General features: G+C 28.6%; 1 protein-coding gene and 1 long non-coding RNA gene across 12 annotated transcripts in view; one reads left to right on the forward strand and one right to left on the reverse strand.

The window, feature by feature from the left end:
- Arms (Ankyrin repeat-rich membrane spanning) overlaps positions 1–15,219 on the forward strand; it is a 51,415-nt gene extending 36,196 nt beyond the window's left edge. For 6 of the 7 annotated variants that reach the window (XM_074128672.1, XM_074128670.1, XM_074128671.1 and 3 more), the window contains 7 exons: positions 1,030–1,124; positions 2,939–3,062; positions 8,788–8,885; positions 9,185–9,310; positions 9,591–9,773; positions 10,725–10,811; positions 13,982–15,219. In XM_074128672.1, coding sequence (XP_073984773.1) covers positions 1,030–1,124; positions 2,939–3,062; positions 8,788–8,885; positions 9,185–9,310; positions 9,591–9,773; positions 10,725–10,811; positions 13,982–14,176 — 908 coding nt within the window. In that variant the 3' untranslated portion in view covers positions 14,177–15,219. Of the gene's footprint in view, positions 1–860; positions 917–1,029; positions 1,125–2,938; positions 3,063–8,787; positions 8,886–9,184; positions 9,311–9,590; positions 9,774–10,724; positions 10,812–13,981 lie in introns of those variants that run through there. The other variant, XR_012458716.1, reaches the window with a different exon arrangement.
- LOC141454447 (uncharacterized) lies at positions 9,169–12,630 on the reverse strand. 5 transcript variants are annotated; one of them, XR_012458718.1, is made up of 6 exons: positions 12,478–12,630; positions 11,804–12,077; positions 11,557–11,659; positions 10,494–10,622; positions 9,580–9,768; positions 9,169–9,308 (listed from the first exon to the last, which is right to left on the reverse strand). It is a non-coding gene; the product is annotated as an uncharacterized lncRNA (long non-coding RNA). The 5 variants fall into 5 exon arrangements; XR_012458720.1 differs by lacking the exon at positions 10,494–10,622; XR_012458717.1 differs by having other exon boundaries at positions 11,557–12,077.
- Positions 15,220–24,881: the final 9,662 nt, after the last annotated feature.

A 24,881-nucleotide genomic window follows, 5' to 3' on the forward strand; every position in this document is an offset into this window, starting at 1 on the left:
TCAATCTGTCGTGCATTAAGCCAAGCCGTTGATATAATAAAGAGGAATCAATGGTGTACCTACTTTTTCCTGAAAATTGCATAACCTGCAGATCTCTCATCTTAGAAAAAATATAATTTCTTACATACAACACTTCAAATGTATTATTTGACAATGGGTCTTCACATTTAAAAGGTTTACATAACCTTTTGAATTTTAATCCCTAACCTTAACACCTCCTATTAATCAGAATGATTCTCAATGCGATGTTTCAATATAATGGTTCAGTTATGAAAAATTTAAATCACAGTTTATTGCATATCATTTAAGAAGGTAAATTGAAGCCTTTTTAAATATGTCTGCCTGAATGTGATTTATTAATTCTTTCGTAACACTGAAATTAATCCTTCAGTACGAACATTGCAGAGGTTCAAGTTGGATATTCCATTTGATGGTTAAAAATTACCCGTGCCTAAAGATTTTGGTTAAAATCAAACGAAAGCGCGTCAACATCTTAGGTCGGAGATTTTTCTGTATTCTACCGACCTCTCGTTTCAGGCATCACTGCCCATCGTCGGACAGTGAGCTGCTATAAGCTCGTGGGAAAAGAAAATCTAACAGTCATTTGCTGAATTAGAAACAGGGATGACCTCTTGGAAATCCATTACGCTAACTACTTTCTGACATTTTTGTAACCTTTCTGATTTTTTTTGTTTTATTGTTACTTTTTTGTTTACTTATCCCTACTACTTAAAATTAGAATTATCTCTAAAATTAGGTTTAATCAGTCAACTTTGAACAATAATTTAGTTTTTTTTTTTTTTAATTTACAGTGAATGAGCTACTTAAAATCTAATGCATGTTTGTTATGTATTTTACAGCGTAAAAGACCTATACCATTTCCTGTCCAATAAATCCTCAGGTCCTATTTCCTGCAGTAAGTGATATGTATTGAATAGCAATGTCAGTTTTTTTTTTTTTTTTAATTTATTCAAGGAACATATTTTTGCAACATTTTAAATATGTCTAATAACCACAATCAATGTTCAGGTGGAAATAGAGGTCAACAAGATGACAAGCAACAACAGCAGTCGCACCAGACAAGCAGTACTTTAAAGCAGCTCCCGACCAGCGTGGAGAAACAGGTGAGCTAATCTAACATTCATTAAACAAAACTGAATTTGGGATAACATAAAAGTTACCTACTTAAGTATATTTTGGTGTGAATTTTACTGTGTTTTTTATCTCTAAATTTTGTTCGTAACATTAAAAAAGAATATATTATCTCCTTAACAAAAACTTACGATTTAAAAAAGTTAAATATAAGGGTTGATTAAACGTCAAAAGTTAGGCAAATCAGGGAGTACCAAACATTTAATTCATACTTCAGTTCGTAATTATATACATAAACGTTCGAAAAAGCAATTGTTAAAATGACATTTTATTACAATTGATATCATTTAATTAATTTTACTGCATTAAATTTTCATTAATACTGTTTAGAAATACAACGACTGAACAGCCAAATTCTGTATAAAAGTAAACAATCAGAAGTTAATGTTTGTAATTGAAGACATCATTATTTCTTTGCCATTCTTTATTTTTCTTCTTATTTTATTTTTAAATCTTTTCTTAGAAATTTTATTTTCATTTTTTAAACAATCAAATGGATTTTAGTTTCAAGTAAGTATTTAAACATTCTCGATAAATGATTTTGGTACGTTCCAGTTCACGTGATACGTTAGTTTGATTACAGCTATTGCTACTGTTAGTGTATAATTTTTATTATTATTATTATTTTTAGTGCTTCCTTAAATTATTTTACTTCTTACTCCTAGAGGAAGTTAGAAGTCGTAATGCAATCGTATCAAATTTTATTTTTTGATTTTTTTTTTTTTAAATACATCCTTTGTGGTCCCCTTAGCCAGAATAAGAGGTTTTTAGAAAATTTATGTTTGTATAAAAGTGTATAGTATAAAATTCTAGTTAATTTTTTTTTTTTTTTGGTCTCTCATGCCATGCAAATCAGCCAAGTTAAAAAAAAATTTAAGTTGCTAGATGCTTAAAGCTTTATTTCGTTTACGAACCTCTTGACATTTATAGAAACTTAAAGATGAAAATTGTAAAATTTGAAGACACCATTTTACTGAGTGTTTTTTCACTTATTTTTTTTTTTAATTTACTCGAAAACAGAACTATTTTCTTTAAACATAGTGAGTTCATTGAATACATACAGATCTGCTAATTTTAATGGGGGAAAAATTCAATTTAGAACACTTTTGAGGAGTTGAATGGTTAGAACTCATTTATAATACTATCTGAGCTTTAGATTTCATCATTGCAAGTCGTTTAATAAATGATTTCGTTAGCTTTTGAATAAAAGTGAAAAATTCAAACTGCGGATTTGGTTAATTTACTTATATTAACAAACTATCATTAATAATGTTTTAAAATTATTACCCGTTCATAACTGCAAAAATCTCTCTTGTTTAAATATATCCCAATTCCTTTTCGAAAACTCCTTTTTTTTTCATTACGAATTATAATATTGCCTTTTTTATGTTTTTACCTTATTTGTTATTATTCCATCTTACAAGCAAAATCTAGACTTAGTGAGTAGAAGCAATTTTAAATTGACGCTTTTTAATAAAACTTTTTTTAAAAACAGCTTTCTTTTAATCTATTTTATGAACAGTGTTTTGATTGATCAAGCGTTACGATATTTGTACGATCGATAGTACAGAATCACTATTGTACATAATTCATTTCGCTTATCATTTTCAGTTATATTCAATAATTTTGCTGTTTTTTGTTTTGTTTTTTTTCTTAATATTTGACAAAGTGGTGTAAACCAAAAAAAAATACTTAAAAATACTTACTCTTTACTTAAAATCATACTAACAACTGCCTGCTTAATAAATTAACAAGTGTGTTTGCTTAATTAATATTGTATTACCAGGTTACAATGGAGGAACAAATGATTTGTGGTGCATTGCAGACACTAAATGAAGAAGCGATGGAAGATGTTCTGGAAGATGGAATTGCGCAACAATTATTAGTGGATACTCATATAGCTTCTGAAGGTCAGTTAATGATATTAGACGGTAATGTCAACAATGAAAGTTGTGTTATTTCAGAAGAGTAATATTAATTATAGTCTTAGGTAATTAAATATCAAATAATTAATTTTTGCACTCAATTTAATTTATTTTTATTTTTTTAATATTGAACTTGGAAGTAGAAGAAAGTTGGTAATAAATAAAAAGTTAAATTTATATGTATAAAATCATCTAATCTATGGAAATATTTATGAAATTTTAATTATTTAATTTAAGTTCAATTCAACATAATTGTACTATTTATTGAGGGTTCAAGTTGACCAATATGTTTTAGAAAATTCATTACAATACAATATCAACATGAACTATATGAATTAATAGTCAGGAATTAGGAGTATATTAAGTAACGAACAAATTTAGATAAAAAGATACATATAATTTATTGAAAACTATCTCCTCAGATCAAATGACATTATCTGGAATCTTATCTAGCCTATAACTGCTTCTTCACAAAAAAATTAATTTGTTTAAGGATTTTTTATCCCTTAGAATCACACTGACACAAGATACATTATTGTTTCGTGCTCTATCTTACCAATAACAAAATTGATGGAATGAGATTTATTACTCAGAAAACAGCACTGTCCAATAATACTAATCCTAATCAGTACTTGTAGAATTTCTTTAAAAGCCACACGTCGCTAACTGTTTCAACTGGATCTTTAATATCGTGCGTAGAACCCTCTAGGCAATCATAATCACTAAAGTATTTAAGTTTGGAAATCATTTATCTATTAAGTGACTTGAGTTACTCCAGATTATTGAATGGAAGAGAGATCTGTCTAGTCCAATCAATTCACTTATTCAACCCTAAAAATTCAAGATGACATACCCTCACTAAGCGAAAAATTCCATAGCATCACTTAGTTATCTGTAAAATTTCTCCCACCTGTCTTCATTCTACAGCCATTCTTGAGAAATTCGTTCATAACATCTCAAGAGGTAATTGTCATTTATCGCTGAAGATATTAAATCAATATAAATCAGTCTTCTCTGAAAGTAAAAGAATGTTTAAAGTAGGATTATAACATTTTATTATAGATAAAATGCAACATGGATTTATAAAAATATTCCAGGTAAGTGGTGGAATGGCTGTATTGCAAGGGCTTGTCGAAAACTTGCCTGGTTAATTCAGTTCATTTCAGGCCATCTATGACCAACAAGATGCTATGCAACAGCTCTTCCATTACAGAAAAAATTTATTGTTCTAGCCGTGTCAAGACACGATATCTAAACAATCTAATTATTATAAACTTGAACAAAATAACCGCCCGGAGATAAACTTCCAAATCTTAACCAAAATTCTTAGGACTACAACAAGGAAATTACAGGATTATAATGTCCCAATCAATTTATTTTTCAATCAAAAACTATTTATCAGCATTTTGCTTGATTTGCTAAAATTTATTATAAAGGAAAACTCAAGGAGCTTATTGGATTTAATAAAAATACCCTTGTCCTTGTTAAAATAGAATTTTGAATGCTCCTTGATTGTTTGAGATGGTAAGGTTAGGTTAGTGCAAGAATAGAACTTTCACCATTAGTGTACACGTGTACTGTTGATGGTTTAACTGCTGTAGCATACCCTGAAAATTTCTTTCGATAATATTGTTCACATAAATTAAATTATATCATTTAACATTTAGGATTTGTCTCTCAGATAAACACACGGCCTTTAATATTGTTTATTAATATTACTTTACTCGTTGGACAATCATTATTAGTAATTTACAAATTATTATTATACAGTACAATATCTATTTAGAAAAATTCATTTGAATAATACTTCAGATTTTAATTAAAAAATGAATACAAAATATTAGTATAGTGGTAATGGCAATTAAGTATAAAGCAGCACTTATGTAAGAATTTAGATTAGTATTTTTAATATGGTTGGAACATTCATTAAATAATTACGGATAAAAAATTTAGCATTACTGTGTGCCAGTAAGGTATGTATATTGCAATGATATGGCTGCAAGATAAAAAATAACTAATTACTTAATTAATTAATAAATAATTAAATAATAATAAATGAATAATTACTTTGCCCTTCTTTGTATTGTTTTTAATAATAAGTAACTGCTTATTATTAAAAACAAAACAAAGATGGAAGGTTCCTAAACATAAAATTTAATGAAATGAACAGTAACAATAAATGAAAAATCTTATCTTCTATTACAAAGTGCAAGTATGCATTTTTTCCCCTGGCAATATTTTTCTCGTAAGCTATTAAAAACTGTCACTAAATATCATTTTGTAAACCTTGTTTCTACTATTAAGTTCTTTCGCGTAAAATTTTGTAGCCAATCTCGCCAGTGTGGTTTAGAATTTATGGGGATTTTTCTCATATCGTAAATATTAAGTGTAAAACCAGAAAGAAGATATAAGATTCTTTCAATATAAGATATTTATTAGTTAAAATTTTGAATCTTGCATATGCACATCAAAGAGAATTTCGGATTTCTTTATTGAAAACGGTAAGTTAAAGATATTTTTAGTAGCAGTCAATTCATCTACATTTTTATTTATTTTGCTAGAAGCAGTAGCATTTTTATTTTTCGGCTCATCTTTTCTCAGATTTCTACTGTAAAAGTTTTGTTTCGCCAAACTTTCCAAAAACCCCTATTTAAAGTATTTTACAGAGTTATAAAAAAAAAAAAAGAGGAATATCATGTATATAGTAAAATATGTACCATATAAAAAACATAGAAATTATTATGTACAATTATACGGAATTGTTATAATGTTAATATTAAAAAATATCTACTTTTTACCAATGTTTATTAAAAAAAAAAAATGTAGTCCCAATAAATACTCTTTGAGGAACGATATTTCTTCTCGTGCCAACATCTTACCGATATACTCTAAAAAGCTGGCTTTGGTATACCAACAATGAACATTTCTGTCTTGTACAAATGTGAATTAGCTTGTTTAGACTCGTTTGTACAGTCAGTAAAGTAAGCCCGCTGAAGACCCAGAGACCACTGCTATACACATGGACCAAAGAGGACATGGATGATCTCTTAACTTTTTCTTTTATCCCATATTATTAAAGTTTACATTAAAATATATGGATTAAAATATACAGTAAAAATGTCTGGTAGAATAGTTATATATGGGTTGATTACTAAAAATTGCAAAAAAAAGTAATATTGAAAAACACATAACTTTCACCTTTTTTTTTTTCTTCTTATCTAATTTTGGTATATATTCATTAAATTCTACTGGTGTAAATAGTTAACAAACATTTTGACACGGGAGGGTAATTGCTAATTTTCTCTGGCATTTCATATATCATTTGCTATAGCGTACGTCGATATCATCAATGCCTTTATTTTGAGATTGTTTAAGATACATTCCACTTCCCCATACTTCATCCTCCTTTGTTCATTTCACTTGATTGCTTTGGAAGAGTATTGTCCAGTCCTTTCTGCGTATCTAGGTCGAGTTTGTCAAATACGCCTTAATAATATTATTTTTCTTTAATATGTTTGATTTCTAGTTTCACTTTGGCCAGAAAAACAAAATTCTTGAAGGTTATCTATACAGAATTTAGAAACTGAAAATAACTCATTATATCCAAGTTCCTAAAATTTATATACTCTTTTTTTGTATATTTATAACATTGTCTTGTAAATAAATTAAAAACTACTGTTGGCCTCTGCTTTTAACTATGTATGTTTCCCCTGCAATCTTTTTTTTATTATTATTAAAAATACTTTAATACAGCGTAAATAACTGTCATATTCTAGGGTTTCATTTGAGAAATGAAAACTTCCAACAAAAGTTGTGAATAAAAAATTACTATTGTTCCTATCATTGTTTTTCTATCGCTAAATTTAAAACCCATAAATTTCTGTGATACTAGTTTTTTTTTGTTTTTTTAATTTATGCTATTTTTTACGAATAATTAAATGTACATTTTAAACGTCTTATTGGCTGATCAAGTGTAAAATGAACTTATGTTAAACATTAGGGGGGAACAAAATTGCGATCATATTGCATTTTAATATCGATTGGTGTCATCTCTAAAATTTTATGATTAAAGAAAATGTACTAAAATAGTTCTAAATTATATTTTTTTAAAATAAGATTACGCCATATTTCTATATTTCCTCTGAATTTATATTTTTCAAAGCAGAGTTCTCCTTCATTCCCTTGCTTTGAATTATTGAAAATTTGTTTTGAAATTGTATAAATTCAGAAATCCATCTAATAGTGCCAAATTTTGTCTTTGTCATTTTATTATAAAGGCAAGATTAATGTCATGTCTTCTGCTTAAATTTACGCAATAAAATCGGCGCATAGATTATTCTGGATTTTTTTTAAATGTTCCTGCAACATATAAACTAGGTTTAACCTGCATTATATTGGTTATTCGCATTATTTTCTCTTATACTCCACCTTTTTGATGAAGTAAACAATGGTAGTTTTTAAAGTAAAATAAAATTCCTTTATTTTAAATCGGGGTGAACCCTAGTCTAGTCAACATTTTTCAAAAAAGGAAAGTAGATGAAATAGAGGTTGGACAATTATTTGTAAAAGTAGCTCTGAAATAATGAAAAAGATCAGAAAGTAAAAAGTATTTTTTAATCTCAATAATATATTAAAAATTAAACACTAAAAAACAAAATCAAGTTTTATTGATTTTGGAATGGTAACAGCTCATTTTGAAGTTCTATAATAGATATAACTGGCTTAAGTTGATTAAGCTAGTCTGAAACAAAAAGTAATCAAATCTCTATAAAAAATGATAATAATAAAAAAAAAAACCAAACATATTTCTCTAAATATAAATATTTGTACTTGTAAATTCACTTAATTAAGGTGAAATTTACATCGTTGATGATGAAATGCTCATTAAGAAAATAGCATTTTGGAAAGAAGTCAAATAGCAATTCCTCAAAGCACTTAAGTTTTCTGGTAACAGTTCTAAAGAAAATAAATTCGTTGTAAGCACACAATTTTTTTGAACAACACCTCTTAAAGTTTTCTTTAGATTTCGAATTTGTAGTAAATATTGGACTCCTTCAAGATAGATTCTATTACATAATAGTGTGAGTCCCCGAACAGATTCTTAAAATTATTTTTCATAAAAAGAAAAGCTATAAGCTAAAAAGTGTTCAAGAAAATAAATTCCTTACAATCTAGTGAAAGGAATTGCCGATATTTTGTACGAATAATTAAATGTACATTTTAAAAGTCTTATTGGCTGATTAAGTGTAAAGTGAACTTATGTTAAACATTAGGGGGGAACAAAATTGCGATCATATTGCATTTTAATATCGATTGGTGTCATCTCTAAAATTATTTGTCTTATTTGTAAAAGTAGCTCTGAAATAATGAAAAAGATCAGAAAGTAAAAAGTATTTTTATAGATTTCCGTGCTTTAGCAAGGAACCTTCGGTGCGTCATTTTCTTCAAACCCTTTTTGGCGTTTCATTTAATTCTTATTCAATAATCTTATTCGATAATAATTAATAATCTTATTTTAGAAATACATAGTTGCACATACAAGAAATAAATATAAAATTGTGATAAGTGATTTTCGGTTTTGTTTTATGCTGATACTTTATAAAAAGTAAAAATTAATTTCATGAAGATGATTTTCTTTACATTGTTTTAAAAAAGAAAAGAGATAAATAGTTAAAATAAACAAAAATTGATTTGAATAAATTCTCTACAGGTGATTTGACTACTTTAAGGGGCAGAATCTCAAGAGCTTTCAGCCAGTCCAGTTTCTATAGTTCTCCGCCTGAAGAGTCCGATGTCATTCTGTTGCAAGTAGGATCTTAAAATAATCTATTTGAATAATGTTTATCTTTGTAAGATTGGAGTTCTATATTAAATTGAATACATAAGAATATTTCATATCTCTTATATTAATTACATTGCAGCATACTTTTAAGAGATAGCGCGAAAATAGAGATATCACACAGTTAAATTTACAACGTCGTGACACTCGCACAATAAACAAAAATAAATTATAACATTAACTATTAGTTGCACAAGTTTAATTTGATGTCAACTTATGAATCTTCGGAAATTTATTTAAAAAAATTTCTTTTTTGTTTTTAATGTAGACAATACGTTCCCAGGCAGCTCAGATAGCAAATCGAAGTCAAACTCCTGACCTCAGTACTGACAGTGATAAAGAGAATACTCCTATATTGCATCGAAGAAGAAGACGAAATCAATCAGAAGGACCTGTAAGTTGAACTAATTATTATATTTATTTAGTTATTAATTTCTCTTAGAAAAATTGTTGCATATTTTAATTTTCACCGTTTTGAAAAAAAGTTGTTTGTACAATTAAAGAGTGGATGAGAACAGCAAAACGGAAAATAACTTTCAGAATGAATTTTTCAGTTTTTAGCTGTTTAAGTTAAAATAATTATAATAATAATAGAAATTCTTGTAACTATTCTCTGCAGTTTGTTTTTTTAATTAGTAATTACAACTAAATTATAGTAATAACTGTATATCCAGGGAGCTGCAGGAGAGGCCACGCTTTCATCTAGATCTATATCCTCTTCACGACCGAATTCTCTCCATTTACCAAGAAGCAGAAGATCGCCTACAAGAAGATCGTTATCAGCAGACTATTTCGATGATGATTTTCCTGGTGAAGGAGAAGATGTACGGGATACCAACAGCTATCCAACAGCTACAGTAAATATAAAGTTATAGTGATGAAATATTTTATTGTCATGTACGAGGAACGCCAGAATAATCTTAATATGTAGCTTATCAGAGGATACAAAAGCTTTCCGAAACATCCGAAACTATTTCTGTGGCTTGGTGCAAGATGTGCCAATGTCAAAAAAAGGATTACGAGTGTACGTCCTCTTTGGTTTACCTGGAAGGGGGAAATATTGATGCTAAATTTTGACATTAATTAATTAACTCAGTTACTACTTTGAAATTGACTTCGGCACTCCTTGCAAGGAAAATTTTGATGGTTAATATATGGTTAAAAAACAGATTTTTTACTCATTTTTACCAAAATCTGACATTGGCACTTCTTGCACCAATCCACAGATTTAATTCTAAATTCTTTGGTTATTACTTGATTTTACTTTATATTATATATCAACATTTTTCTCAATAATCAGGGAACACCACGTATTACACTGCAAATGAACAAGTTTAATTAGCCACCATGGTAGCCAAGTGATTAAAAGTGATGCCTGTAAAGCTAAGATGTATTGTTGGTTGAAGGGTTCAATTCCCGGTCAAGACCATGGATTTCATTTAATGGTTAATATGAGAAATTAATAGTAGATTCGCTTGTCGCCTCCATCCACGACACATAATTCAGTAGGTAGATGCATAGTACGCCTGAAAAAGTAGGCATTACTTTACTTTTTTTAAAAACTTCTGATTAGTTACCTTTTGACCAGAACCGTTCAGGTTACTTTACTGTCAAACGGGGATACCATCAATCGGGTCGCTTTTCTAAAACTTATCAGTAACCGAAGTCCTAGGCATCAACTTTTTATCGTTAATACTTGGCGTGCTCTATAATCAGTAACATTACTTACAACAATTTTTTGCTGATATAAAGATAGAATTTAGAAAAAAAAAATTTTTTATATTTATTATTTACTTCTTTTTTTACAGGGTTTTATAGCGTCTCAAGATGAACATCGCACATCCTATGAAAATTTTAGTTACGATTATGAACGTACAGGAACGCGTCACGATAATGTATGTATACTTTAAAGTTAATATCTTTATAATTATTTTCTTTTAAGTACTTTTTAAGGTTACTTACTTTACAGAATAGTTTTTTTTTAAGTTTTCTCGACAATTAAACGTTTTCTTTGTAAATCATAACAAACACAGCATTGTAATTTTATCGTAATATTTTCTTTATTGTAATTTTTATCGTAAATATTTATTTAAAGGCTGCTTTGTTACGTGGTTACCAGGCACCACCTCTAAAATGTGATATTTGAGAATAAAACTGAACCATTAAGAAGAATTAAATATGTTGCAAAGATTAGTAAAGTGGGTTTGTGATTTTTAAAATCGATAATTATTGCACTAGAATGTAGTACCGCGCAGAAAAAGTTATATTTGTACATAGGTTTTAGCGGTAGGTTTAATCAACCTGCTTCACTTTAAAAAAACAAAAAAATTGTGGCGCATATTATTCACGTGACCATATTGAAAAGTCACATAGAAATAAAATCTCCCAACGAAATACCAAAAATATATCTCTATTTTATTTTAAACTGTTATTTTGATTTACTGCTTTAGGTGATAAAATTACTCCTATCTCTCTCTGGAAGTAGTTTTATCTATTTTACGGACACAAGTCTTATATAATTTCTCTTTTCTTGCGTAAAATAAAAGTTTACTATTCAAAAAAAAAAAAATATATTTCTAACGAATTTGAAAATGCGTCAACCAAATTTTATTATTCAAATTTAAAAATAAAGATACTTACTGATTAAGCTCATCTCGAAGTTCTTAGCAAGTATATATTATATACATACGTGTTCCTAATAAATCTCAGCAAACATGTTAGTTAAATCTCATGCGTACGTTTACTCGAAAAATAAAAAGATAATAGAAAAAATTAATATGTTGCAATACTCTTATATCAACAAACACTTATTTTATATTTCTTTTTAAAAGATAAGAATTTATAAATTCAATAAGTTGTTAAGTGCAAAGTCAATTTTTTTAATTACCTGTAGTAATCAACATTGGATTTTTTGATTAATTTTCTACTTCTCTTTCATTTTTTTTATCTTTTCCAGGACTGCTCATTCTCGAAGGTCTAAACCTTTTTCTCTGTGTACTTAATTTTATTTTTATGCATTATTTGCAGTTACTGCTTTTTTTTTGATAGATCTGTTCCATAATTCTTTATTTTTTTTATTTTAATTTTTTTTTCAATCAATCCAAACATCTTGAAAATTTGTTTAATTATTTTTTGCTAACCTATAATCCTATATAAGGGTTCTGTAAAGAAGGCATAAAAAATGAATTGTCATTTTTGGATTTAGCCCCTTAAAAAAAAAAAAAAAATTGTTGGCTCGTCTAATTTAATTAAAAGTATAGTTACTAAAAAGGAGAAATAAGAGTACTATATCTTTCATAAGTTTCATGCATATCTTGAATAGTAATCAAATCACCAATGAACGAAAAAGATGGACCGAAAAAACTCAAGAATTAAGTTTTGGCTAGAACGTTATTGTTTTAGCTTTTAAGACTAGGGTAAAATTTAGACTGCATCAGTTTGATCGCTTTTATCTAATATTCAAAGATTTACATTTAATGTTAGTTTTGTGAAACTTCAGTTTTAAAAATAATATTACTTAAAAATTCAGTAAGATAAGGAAAACGCTGATTTTAAACTTACCTGATTTTAAAAATAACTTGAAGCATTCCAAATTCTATTCACATCTTTTTTTTTAAACACTCTTTCCAGTAGACTCAACGTTAGTGGATAATTAAAAAAAAAAACAAACACTCATTATCATTATTTGCTTGGTTACCTTGGATATTCCTTTATCTAGTTTCTCATTTACCATTTATAATTTAAACTTTACATATATTACAATTAATAGCACTAACAAACAAGGTTCTTATTTATTTTTTTATCTTGCTGAAGGCATCAAACATACAATTAAGATATTATTTGAAATAATTTGTTTAAATAATATTTAGGGATAATTTTAACTTGTTTACGTACTAATAGTAAAACTTTTGTAGGGTATCTGTCTGTCCCAGTTTTTTATTTTTGCGTTCACTTAGTTCTTTTGAAAATTCTTAATTTCTACATATTTATCTATCATAAAAGTCCAGAAAGATTTATTATTTAAGAATAATTACCTACTGTAGGAAGATTAATCAAAATCATAGAGGGCAGCTTGCTAACTAACACATACAATATTTCTAAAATGTAATCTTCTTCAACTTATTTTTGAAAAAAATACGCGCTGGATGTGATCAAGGACTAACTTAAATTTTTAATTTTACACAGTTTCGTTGAAGATATTTCTTTACACCATCCAATTAATTATACACTTCGTAGGAAAGGAATCAGCTTACAACTCAGCTTACAATCAGCTTACAGCTTACAACTCCAACGAGTTCCGGTGGCCGACAGTGCACTGAAGAAAACTAATGGCGCTAATGACCTCAGATGTTGACGTGCCTTTAATGAAATAATATATACACTTAGTGATATTATAAATAGTAAATTTTACACTAAATCTGTTTGGCCACAGTGTCACGGGGAAGATTGTTGAATGATGTTCTAATTATATTCTTTTTTTTACCTGTAATTTGCAATCAATGACAAAGGTGATTTATAAGCTGTTTGTTAATTAATGTTGTAGTTTTGACTGCAGTGCTGTTATAATTGTACAGTTTATTTTTATATCATCATTAAGATGAGTAAGAGGCCCTCTTACTGGAGCCGTCCATGGTGCTGATCTTGGTGGTTGTAGCAAATTCTCTGTATGTACTTCACATAGATGTGAAACACATATTTTGAGAAGTTATCTCAACCATAAAAGGTTAACGTTTCATTTCCCGCAGATCCTTACAAAATTAAATGTTCCTATTAAATTTCAAATAGATGTGGTAGACCTTTTTTGTGCGCCTTTAGTTTAAAGAAAATCCTATGAAATCGCAAAAAAAATTGAAGTTGTTAAGTCGCACTTAAGGATAACAAATGAGTGACGTAGCCAATCTCTCAGAGCCAGAGATTTATTTTATTTATTTATTAACATAATATCTTTAATTATTGCATCATCTTTTGAAAATGTAAGCCTAATTCGTTGATAACCTTTTGTTAAAATAATTCCTTTTGAGAGTAACAGTGAATACACTGATTAAACACATTTCTTTTATTCTAGGTACGGTTTCGTGTACAAGTAATGGAATCGGAAGGACATGATGATGTAGTGGATGATGACGAAAATACACCTCTTGTAAGCACCACTGGTAGCCCGACATTAACGCCGTCGCAGACAGCTGGAGGCACGACACCTGCTGCGGCACATTTAAGCAACTCTACAGTGCTTGACCTGGATTCCGGTACCGTCGTGTAAATAAATAGTATGAATGTATTCAAAATTAAACAAAAATTAAAAGACAGTTTTATTTAAGTACACAGTTTATTTTACTTGACTGAGTGAGTGTTTATACTAACAGTACCCTAAATATTTTGTTTTCTAAAAGACTTTTAGGAAGCAAAAAGGCTTTTTTTTTTATCAAAGTATATAACAACTTTTAGATTAAAATAAATGTTAATACCAGAATGGCTAAGTTCAGTGATATTGTATCCGATCCTTTTTCGATTTTTAAGATAATGTAGTAAAAATAGACATTAGGAGCAAATATTTCTTGTAACAATTGAGATAGTTGAACATTTATAGCTAGTTTTATAGTAGTAATTTATTAGTTAATGTTTTATATTATTTACCTATCAAAATTATATGAATATGTGATAGTTACTTGAATTGAAAAAACTAAAAATATGGCATAAATATACTAAGTTCCTAGCTATTCACAGATTCTATTTTTGGTCTATATTATCCAATTCTTATTGCTTAATACTGTGTATGTCCAAAATAGCTAGCATCTAAATGTATGAAAACCTTATGATACCTAAGAAAATTTTAGTTTTTAATCTTTCAATTTTACAGATGTCGGGGAAAGGGTAAGATTAAGAATTACTAGTTTAAGTTGAATTGTAAATAATTTATTATTTAAATACTTTAATTAAATAATGTACATTCTAGGATTCAAATTGGCACAAGTATTTGAAAACATTATAGGAGAGTAAATATTTATATTTATACAAAAATAATTTTAAAGAATAGGCATAATATATAATGAACTTAGAATATTAAACAATTTAATACAAAAATCCAAATAAATAATTATTTTAATTAATAACAATAAGACGTTCTACAGTTTTAGAAGTTAGTGTATAAATGTACAAAATGTAGAATAGTTTAAAAGGGTAAAAACAAAATATTTAATAGATTATATTAGTAGTCAATTTTAGTACATTCAAAACATTAAATATTACCAAACAAAAATTCACTCCGTCTGTGGAAAATAAATAAATTTGAAATTTTCATTAGCATTTCTGCCTCTTTGGTTTCGTACTTAATACTACATTTATTCCCTTTATTATTTCAACAAGTGCTGCTTTAATTGTGACATTTTTACATGGATAATTTTTCCGTTCTTCCTTCACAATCTTTTTTGTATCAACTCAACTATTGTGCAAATTAATATTGAATGCATAAAAAACATTTCTGACTAGTAACAAGTACTCGTATGTAGCAGAAGGAAAGAATTTTTTGGATTTGCAGTAAACGAAAGAAAATTTAACGGTTGAATGTGGTTATCAATGGTTTCATCTCCTTGCCTTTCTTTCTTTTATTCCGATCTGATTCGGATCTTCATTCCTTCTGAGACTAAATCATCAAATGGGTAGTAAAATTTAAATGCTTTTAATATTAGGTTAAATTATTATAATGGTGACACATCATATGGTGCTGTAGCGAAGTTACATACCACATAGTGAGGTAAGTATGACAAAATCTTTATAAGTAGATGTCTAATTTATCCATAGAAATCTGAAAAACCATTTCCCACGATGAGAAGTAATCTGTAAACGTCTAAAAATATTATATGCATTGAAGAAACTGATTTACGCCTAGCACTAGGATTAAACTATGTGTTCAAAGATGGATTGATCCGTATTTACGGCGACAGAGGAATTCATGGTGTCATTGCTACAGTGCTCCAATAAAATCTACCACCTTGGGTAAGGCTTTTGCTTTAGTCGAAATGAGTGTCGGTTTTTGTAAATTTTATAAACATTTATCTCAACTAATGTATTGGTTGTGGTAAGGCACTATCAAGAAAAACTTATCTTTCTATATAATTACATTTGCACGAAAGGTATCAGAAGAAACATCACAGCCTCTTTTCATACAAAAAAGTGATTTTTTTTTTTAAGGGAAGACAAAAGGATAGTGAAGTATTGATCATTTTCATTAAGCTGTTAAGTTGCAGACTATTGTTAGTTAAAAATGCTTTTTAAGCAATATTCAACATCACCCTACTGTTCAGTTAATAACTTCTCTTCTTCCTCTTTAGAAATACCTAATTCTTGCTCATCACATTTTCCATTTTCATGAATACTGTCTAATTCTGACTGAAACGAAGAGAGCCTACTGTCTAAAAAGTTAATGGAATCCACAAGTTCACCACTTGCAGCATTACAGATGTTTATAACTGAATTTACGATACCTTCTTGTTCCTCCTGAAGAGTACTAATTCTCTGGAGAAGTGATTCCATTCTGTTAATATAAGGTTCGATGGGAATACTTGTTGAAGCATTTTTATTTCTACAAAAGTTGCATTCCCAATTATCTTTTGAACCCTCAAGTGTATTATTTTCAAGCTTAAGAAAACATGATTCATGAACTGTATACGTACAAGAAGTACAATTTAAAAATGTTTGTTCATATTCAATTGGAAGGACGCATTTCATACAGTAATTCTTGGCCATCTACACTTTCCTTATCACCTTCCACGATCACAAGCACACACACATAACCACTACAGATTTATTCGCTACTCAGTCTGCTAAACTTGTGCACCCAGTAATGTAGATGTTGAGTAGATGTAGACTGGAGAGGTTATGAGTTATAACCTCACAGAGTCGTGGTCAGAATCAGAAGCATAGTTAAAGGTGATTTCACCATCCAGTGTGTGTCTAAACTGATAATTGATGAAAGTGCAAAATCTGTTAGGAATTAAACACAAAAGTGAACTACGATGGAAAAATCAACGATACATTTCACATTCAGGAATCAAATGTTAATGCTTAGTGATATTTCAAAATCAACAAGATTTGAGATATTATTTTAGATAAAATACTTCCTTTGAATATCAACAAACTCCTCAACATGAAAGAGAGGATTTAATGAAGCTAACTTTTTTTTAAAATTGTTTACATTTGTTTGGTTTATTATTATTATTACTCAATTACTCTGGTAACAAAGGTAGCTTACTTTTTTTTTTATAAATTAGGAATACTATTTTTTTTTATTGCATAAAGCATCAAACTTCATTAATGCTGCCTATAAAAATGCTGAAACTATTAGGCAGTATAATTTTTATTTTTTGAAAGAGGTTACTGTCTATTTAGTAATTCAGATTCAAATAATTTACTGTTGCAATGTTTGGCAGTGCTACGAGTTATTATAAAAGACTAATCCGCTTAAAAATTGTTTCTTTAATTTATATTTAACTTTTAATTTTATTCCTTTAATACCTCTAAGATAAAAATGTATCTTTAGAAATGGTTGAGTTTTAATTTGTAGTATCTTTAGATAGAACACTTTTTATTTCAAGATTAACTTTTATAAAAACTTTATTTCACTAAATAATTTCAGATTGAAACAGCCAATACTGTTAGTACTACTACCTGCAAAATTGTTCTTCAAATGAAGTTGAAATAAAAGAGAAAACATGCAACTAGAATATAAAAACAACAATCAATTACTAAAAAATGTATTATTTATTTATATTTAATATGCATGTTTATTTCATAATGTAATCATTTACATGAATTTTTTACTGTATAAAGATAATGTATACCTTAGTAGAAGAAATAATAGAAACCTACATATACTAAAAAAATAAGAAAATAAAAATAAATAAAAAACCTATTTCTTTGCATACCTATTATTTACATATACTTAGTATTTATACTCCATTTTTGGAAATATATATACTAAAATTTATAAAATGCAAAAAGAAATGCTAAAAAAACGTTAAAACCAAAAAAATAAAAATGAAATTAAAGAAATTTAGAAAAAATATATGAAAATTAAAAATTAGTTTTAAAAAAATCCGTCAAAGAACGTAACATATCAAAAGTTAAAAAAATGAAAATATTAGTTTTAAAAAAATCCGTCCGAGAGCGCAAAAATATAGAAAAAAATAAAAAATAAAAATTAGTTTTTGAAAATTCCTTCAGAGGGTGCCACTTAACTGACAGATTAAACAGTAGTTCCTAAAATATCCACTAGGGAGCATTGCTGTAGCCTCCTGTTACATGTCAAATTAAAAAAAATTCAGTACGACTTGAGTGACATAGAAGGGTAGATCGCTCGGTCGCTCGCCACTCCAAACATACTTATCTTACCTTGTATAACCTTCACCTCTTTCCTTTAAAGAATCATGACGGTCGGAAGGCAAATATTCGCAAAATTTTCTTCAGTAGACCCAAACATATTCTAAGTGCAACTGTCACATCTTTCCCCTAAAGAATCATATAAAGGTATGGGTGTCAAAGCAGAGTTGGGCAAAAATTTAATCAATTAAAAAACAATTGAATTAAACCGAAATTTAATTTTAATCATGATTAAAATTAAAAAATTTAATCGTCCAAAATTAGTTGATTAAAATTAAATTCACTTTTAATTTAATCGGAATTTAATCAATTAAAATTTTTAATCATAACTAAAAATTAAGATTAAAATTAAAATTAAATAATCAGAATTTTAATTGATTAAATTAAATTCCAAATTTAGTTTTAATAACTTTGGACGATTAAATTTTTTAATTTAATCAAAATTTGAGAGATTAAATTTTTAAAACCAAACATTGCCAATGGTTAAACCAGAATCGGACCAATGCATCTTTATTCCGCCTAGCTGGTGCCTCTTCTCTATCAATATTATCACTTTTCCTAAACTTGGCACCTTCATTCTACCAGTCTGGTGTCTCACCTGTACTATGTTGGTTTCTCTCAAGACTTACACAGGACCACCTTACACTCACATTTAACTATGGTTACACTCACTAGACTTAGATAGGACCACCTTACACTCACATTTAACTATGTTTACCACTCACTAGACATAGATAGGACCACCTTACACTCACATTTAACTATGTTCACCACTCACTAGACTTAGATAGGACCACCTTACTCACACATTTAACATAGTTGGCGACTCACTAGACTTAGGTAGGACCACCTTACACTCACATTTCACCATGTTTACCACTCACTAGACTTAGATAGAACCACCTTACACTCACATTTACCCATGCGCAGTGGTTCTTAACCTTTTCATAGACGCGGAACACTAACATTAAATAATTTGAAATTCGGTATTTAGCAAGAGCTTAAAATTAAATTCAAATTAAAAAAAAGAAACAATTTTTCGTTTTCGTATCTTTCCTAAGTTTCTAAATTTCAATAGATTTAAAATTGAAATTTCGCGGAACACTTGGACCATATTCGCGGAACACCGGTTAATATCTTTATATCTTCTAAAATTATAAATCTGTGCACAAAAAAACTATAGTTTATAATTGAGAAAAACAAAGTGTTTAAGAGAAAAAAATTCCATGTCAATACGTGGTTCACAGTGGGAGATATAGAACGGCTACAATTTTACAGAATTTCATGACCCAAACAATTTGCAACCCTTTATATCTTCTACCTTTTTAGATCTGTGTACAAAATAACTATAGTTTATAATTGAGAAAAACAAAGTGTACAAGAGAACAAAATTCCATACGAATACGTGGTTCACAATGGGAGATATAGAACGGCCATAATTTTACAGAATTACATGACCCACAAAATTTTCAACCATTTATATCTTCTACTTTTTTAGATCTGTGCACAAAATAACTATAGTTTATAATTGAGAAAAACAAAGTGTACAAAAGAATAAAATTCCATATCAATACGTGGTTCACAGTGGGAGATATAGAACGGCCATAATTTTACAGAATTACATGACCCACAAAATTTTCAACCCTTTATATCTTCTACTTTTTTAGATATGTCCACAAAATAACTATAGTTTATAATTGAGAAAAACAAAGTGTACAAAAGAATAAAATTCCATATCAATACGTGGTTCACTGTGGGAGATATAGAACGGCCATAATTTTACACAATTTCATGATCCAAACAATTTGCAACTCTTTATATCTTCTACCTTTTTAGATCTGTGTACAAAATAACTATAGTTCATAATTGAGAAAAACAAAGTGTACAAGAGAACAAAATTCCATATCAATACGTGGTTCACAGTGGGAGATATAAAACGGCCATAATTTTACAGAATTACATGACCCACAAAATTTTCAACCCTTTATATCTTCTACTTTTTTAGATCTGTGCACAAAATAACTATAGTTTATAATTGAGAAAAACAAAGTGTACAAAAGAATAAAATTTCATACGAATACGTGGTTCACAGTTGGAGATATAGAACGGCCATAATTTTACAGAATTTCATGACCCAAAAAATTTTCAACCCTTTATATCTTCTACTTTTTTAGATCTGTGCACAAAATAACTATAGTTTATAATTGAGAAATACAAAGTGTATAAGAGAACAAAATTCCATACCAATACGTGGTTCACAGTGAGAGATATAGAACGGCCATAATTATACAGAATTTCATGACCCAAAAAATTTTCAACCCTTTATATCTTCTACATTTATAGTTCTGTGCACAAAATAATTATAGTTTATAATTGAGAAAAACAAAGTGTACAAGAGATCAAAATTCCATATCAATACGTGGTTCACAGTGGGAGATAAAGAACGGCTACAATTTTACAAAATTTCATGACCCAAAAATTTTTCAACCCTTTATATCTTCTACATTTATAGATCTGTGCACAAAATAACTATAGTTTATAATTGAGAAAAACAAAGTGTACAAAAGAATAAAATTTCATACGAATACGTGGTTCACAGTTGGAGATATAAAACGGCCATAATTTTACAGAATTTCATGACCCAAAAAATTTTCAACCCTTTAAATCTTCTACTTTTTTAGATCTGTGCACAAAATAACTATAGTTTATAATTGAGAAAAACAAAGTGTATAAGAGAACAAAATTCCATACCAATACGTGGTTCACAGTGAGAGATATAAAACGGCCATAATTATACAGAATTTCATGACCCAAAAAATTTTCAACCCTTTATATCCTCTACATTTATAGAACTGTGCACAAAATAACTATAGTTTATAATTGAGAAAAACAATGTATATAAGAGAACAAAATTCCATACCAATACGTGGTTAACAGTGGGTGATATAGAACGGCCATAATTATACAGAATTTCATGACCCAAAAAATTTTCAACCCTTTATATCTTCTACTTTTTTAGATCTGTGCACAAAATAACTATAGTTTATAATTGAGAAAAACAAAGTGTACAAGAGAACAAAATTCCATACGAATACGTGGTTCACAGGGTGAGATATAGAACGGCCATAATTTTACAGAATCTTATGACCCACAAAATTTTCAACCCTTTATATCTTCTACCTTTTTAGATATGTTCACAAAATAACTATAGTTTATAATTGAGAAAAACAAAGTGTACAAGAGAATAAAATTCCATATCAATACGTGGTTCACAGTGGGAGATATAGAAAGGCCATAATTTTACAGAATTTCATGACCCACAAAATTTTCAACCCTTTATATCTTCTACCTTTTTAGATCTGTGTACAAAATAACTATAGTTCATAATTGAGAAAAACAAAGTGTACAAGAGAACAAAATTCCATATCAATACGTGGTTCACAGTGGGAGATATAAAACGGCCATAATTTTACAGAATTACATGACCCACAAAATTTTCAACCCTTTATATCTTCTACTTTTTTAGATCTGTGCACAAAATAACTATAGTTTATAATTGAGAAAAACAAAGTGTACAAAAGAATAAAATTTCATACGAATACGTGGTTCACAGTTGGAGATATAGAACGGCCATAATTTTACAGAATTTCATGACCCAAAAAATTTTCAACCCTTTATATCTTCTACTTTTTTAGATCTGTGCACAAAATAACTATAGTTTATAATTGAGAAATACAAAGTGTATAAGAGAACAAAATTCCATACCAATACGTGGTTCACAGTGAGAGATATAGAACGGCCATAATTATACAGAATTTCATGACCCAAAAAATTTTCAACCCTTTATATCTTCTACATTTATAGTTCTGTGCACAAAATAATTATAGTTTATAATTGAGAAAAACAAAGTGTACAAGAGATCAAAATTCCATATCAATACGTGGTTCACAGTGGGAGATAAAGAACGGCTACAATTTTACAAAATTTCATGACCCAAAAATTTTTCAACCCTTTATATCTTCTACATTTATAGATCTGTGCACAAAATAACTATAGTTTATAATTGAGAAAAACAAAGTGTACAAAAGAATAAAATTTCATACGAATACGTGGTTCACAGTTGGAGATATAAAACGGCCATAATTTTACAGAATTTCATGACCCAAAAAATTTTCAACCCTTTAAATCTTCTACTTTTTTAGATCTGTGCACAAAATAACTATAGTTTATAATTGAGAAAAACAAAGTGTATAAGAGAACAAAATTCCATACCAATACGTGGTTCACAGTGAGAGATATAAAACGGCCATAATTATACAGAATTTCATGACCCAAAAAATTTTCAACCCTTTATATCCTCTACATTTATAGAACTGTGCACAAAATAACTATAGTTTATAATTGAGAAAAACAATGTATATAAGAGAACAAAATTCCATACCAATACGTGGTTAACAGTGGGTGATATAGAACGGCCATAATTATACAGAATTTCATGACCCAAAAAATTTTCAACCCTTTATATCTTCTACTTTTTTAGATCTGTGCACAAAATAACTATAGTTTATAATTGAGAAAAACAAAGTGTACAAGAGAACAAAATTCCATACGAATACGTGGTTCACAGGGGGAGATATAGAACGGCCATAATTTTACAGAATCTTATGACCCACAAAATTTTCAACCCTTTATATCTTCTACCTTTTTAGATATGTTCACAAAATAACTATAGTTTATAATTGAGAAAAACAAAGTGTACAAGAGAATAAAATTCCATATCAATACGTGGTTCACAGTGGGAGATATAGAAAGGCCATAATTTTACAGAATTTCATGACCCACAAAATTTTCAACCCTATATATCATCTAGTTTTTTAGATCTGTGTACAAAATAACTATAGTTTATAATTGAGAAAAACAAAGTGTAAAAGAGAAGAAAGTTCCATACGAATACGTGGTTCACAGTGGGAGATATAGAACGGCCACAATTTTACAGAATTTCATGACCCGAAAAATTTTCAACCCTTTAAATCTTCTACTTTTTTAGATCTGTGCACAAAATAACTATAGTTTATAATTGAGAAAACAAAGTTTACAAGAGAACAAAATTCCATATCAATACGTGGTTCACAGTGGGAGATATAGAACGGCCATAATTTTACAGAATTACATGACCCAAAAAATTTTCAACCCTTTATATCTTCTACTTTTTTAGATATGTCCACAAAATAACTATAGTTTATAATTGAGAAAAACAAAGTGTACAAAAGAATAAAATTTCATACGAATACGTGGTTCACAGTTGGAGATATAAAACGGCCATAATTTTACAGAATTTCATGACCCAAAAAATTTTCAACCCTTTATATCCTCTACATTTATAGATCTGTGCACAAAATAACTATAGTTTATAATTGAGAAAAACAATGTATATAAGAGAACAAAATTCCATACCAATACGTGGTTAACAGTGGGAGATATAGAACGGCCATAATTATACAGAATTTCATGACCCAAAAAATTTTCAACCCTTTATATCTTCTACTTTTTTAGATCTGTGCACAAAATAACTATAGTTTATATTGAGAAAAACAAAGTGTACAAGAGAACAAAATTCCATACGAATACGTGGTTCACAGGGGGAGATACAGAACGGCCATAATTTTACAGAATCTTATGACCCACAAAATTTTCAACCCTTTATATCTTCTACCTTTTTAGATATGTTCACAAAATAACTATAGTTTATAATTGAGAAAAACAAAGTGTACAAGAGAATAAAATTCCATATCAATACGTGGTTCACAGTGGGAGATATAGAAAGGCCATAATTTTACAGAATTTCATGACCCACAAAATTTTCAACCCTATATATCATCTAGTTTTTTAGATCTGTGTACAAAATAACTATAGTTTATAATTGAGAAAAACAAAGTGTACAAGAGAAGAAAGTTCCATACGAATACGTGGTTCACAGTGGGAGATATAGAACGGCCACAATTTTACAGAATTTCATGACCCGAAAAATTTTCAAACCTTTTTAGATCTGTGTACAAAATAACTATAGTTTATAATTGAGAAAACAAAGTTTACAAGAGAACAAAATTCCATATCAATACGTGGTTCACAGTGGGAGATATAGAACGGCCATAATTTTACAGAATTACATGACCCAAAAAATTTTCAACCCTTTATATCTTCTACTTTTTTAGATATGTCCACAAAATAACTATAGTTTATAATTGAGAAAAACAAAGTGTACAAAAGAATAAAATTTCATACGAATACGTGGTTCACAGTTGGAGATATAAATCGGCCATAATTTTACAGAATTTCATGACCCAAAAAATTTTCAACCCTTTAAATCTTCTACTTTTTTAGATCTGTGCACAAAATAACTATAGTTTATAATTAAGAAAAACAAAGTGTATAAGAGAACAAAATTCCATACCAATACGTGGTTCACAGTGAGAGATATAAAACGGCCATAATTATACAGAATTTCATAACCCAAAAAATTTTCAACCCTTTATATCCTCTACATTTATAGATCTGTGCTCAAAATAAATATAGTTTATAATTGAGAAAAA

Source organism: Rhodnius prolixus, unplaced genomic scaffold, assembly GCF_049639745.1.
Source record: "Rhodnius prolixus isolate KJV_2025 unplaced genomic scaffold, Rpr scaffold_9, whole genome shotgun sequence".
In the NCBI taxonomy this organism is placed as follows: domain Eukaryota; kingdom Metazoa; phylum Arthropoda; class Insecta; order Hemiptera; family Reduviidae; genus Rhodnius; species Rhodnius prolixus.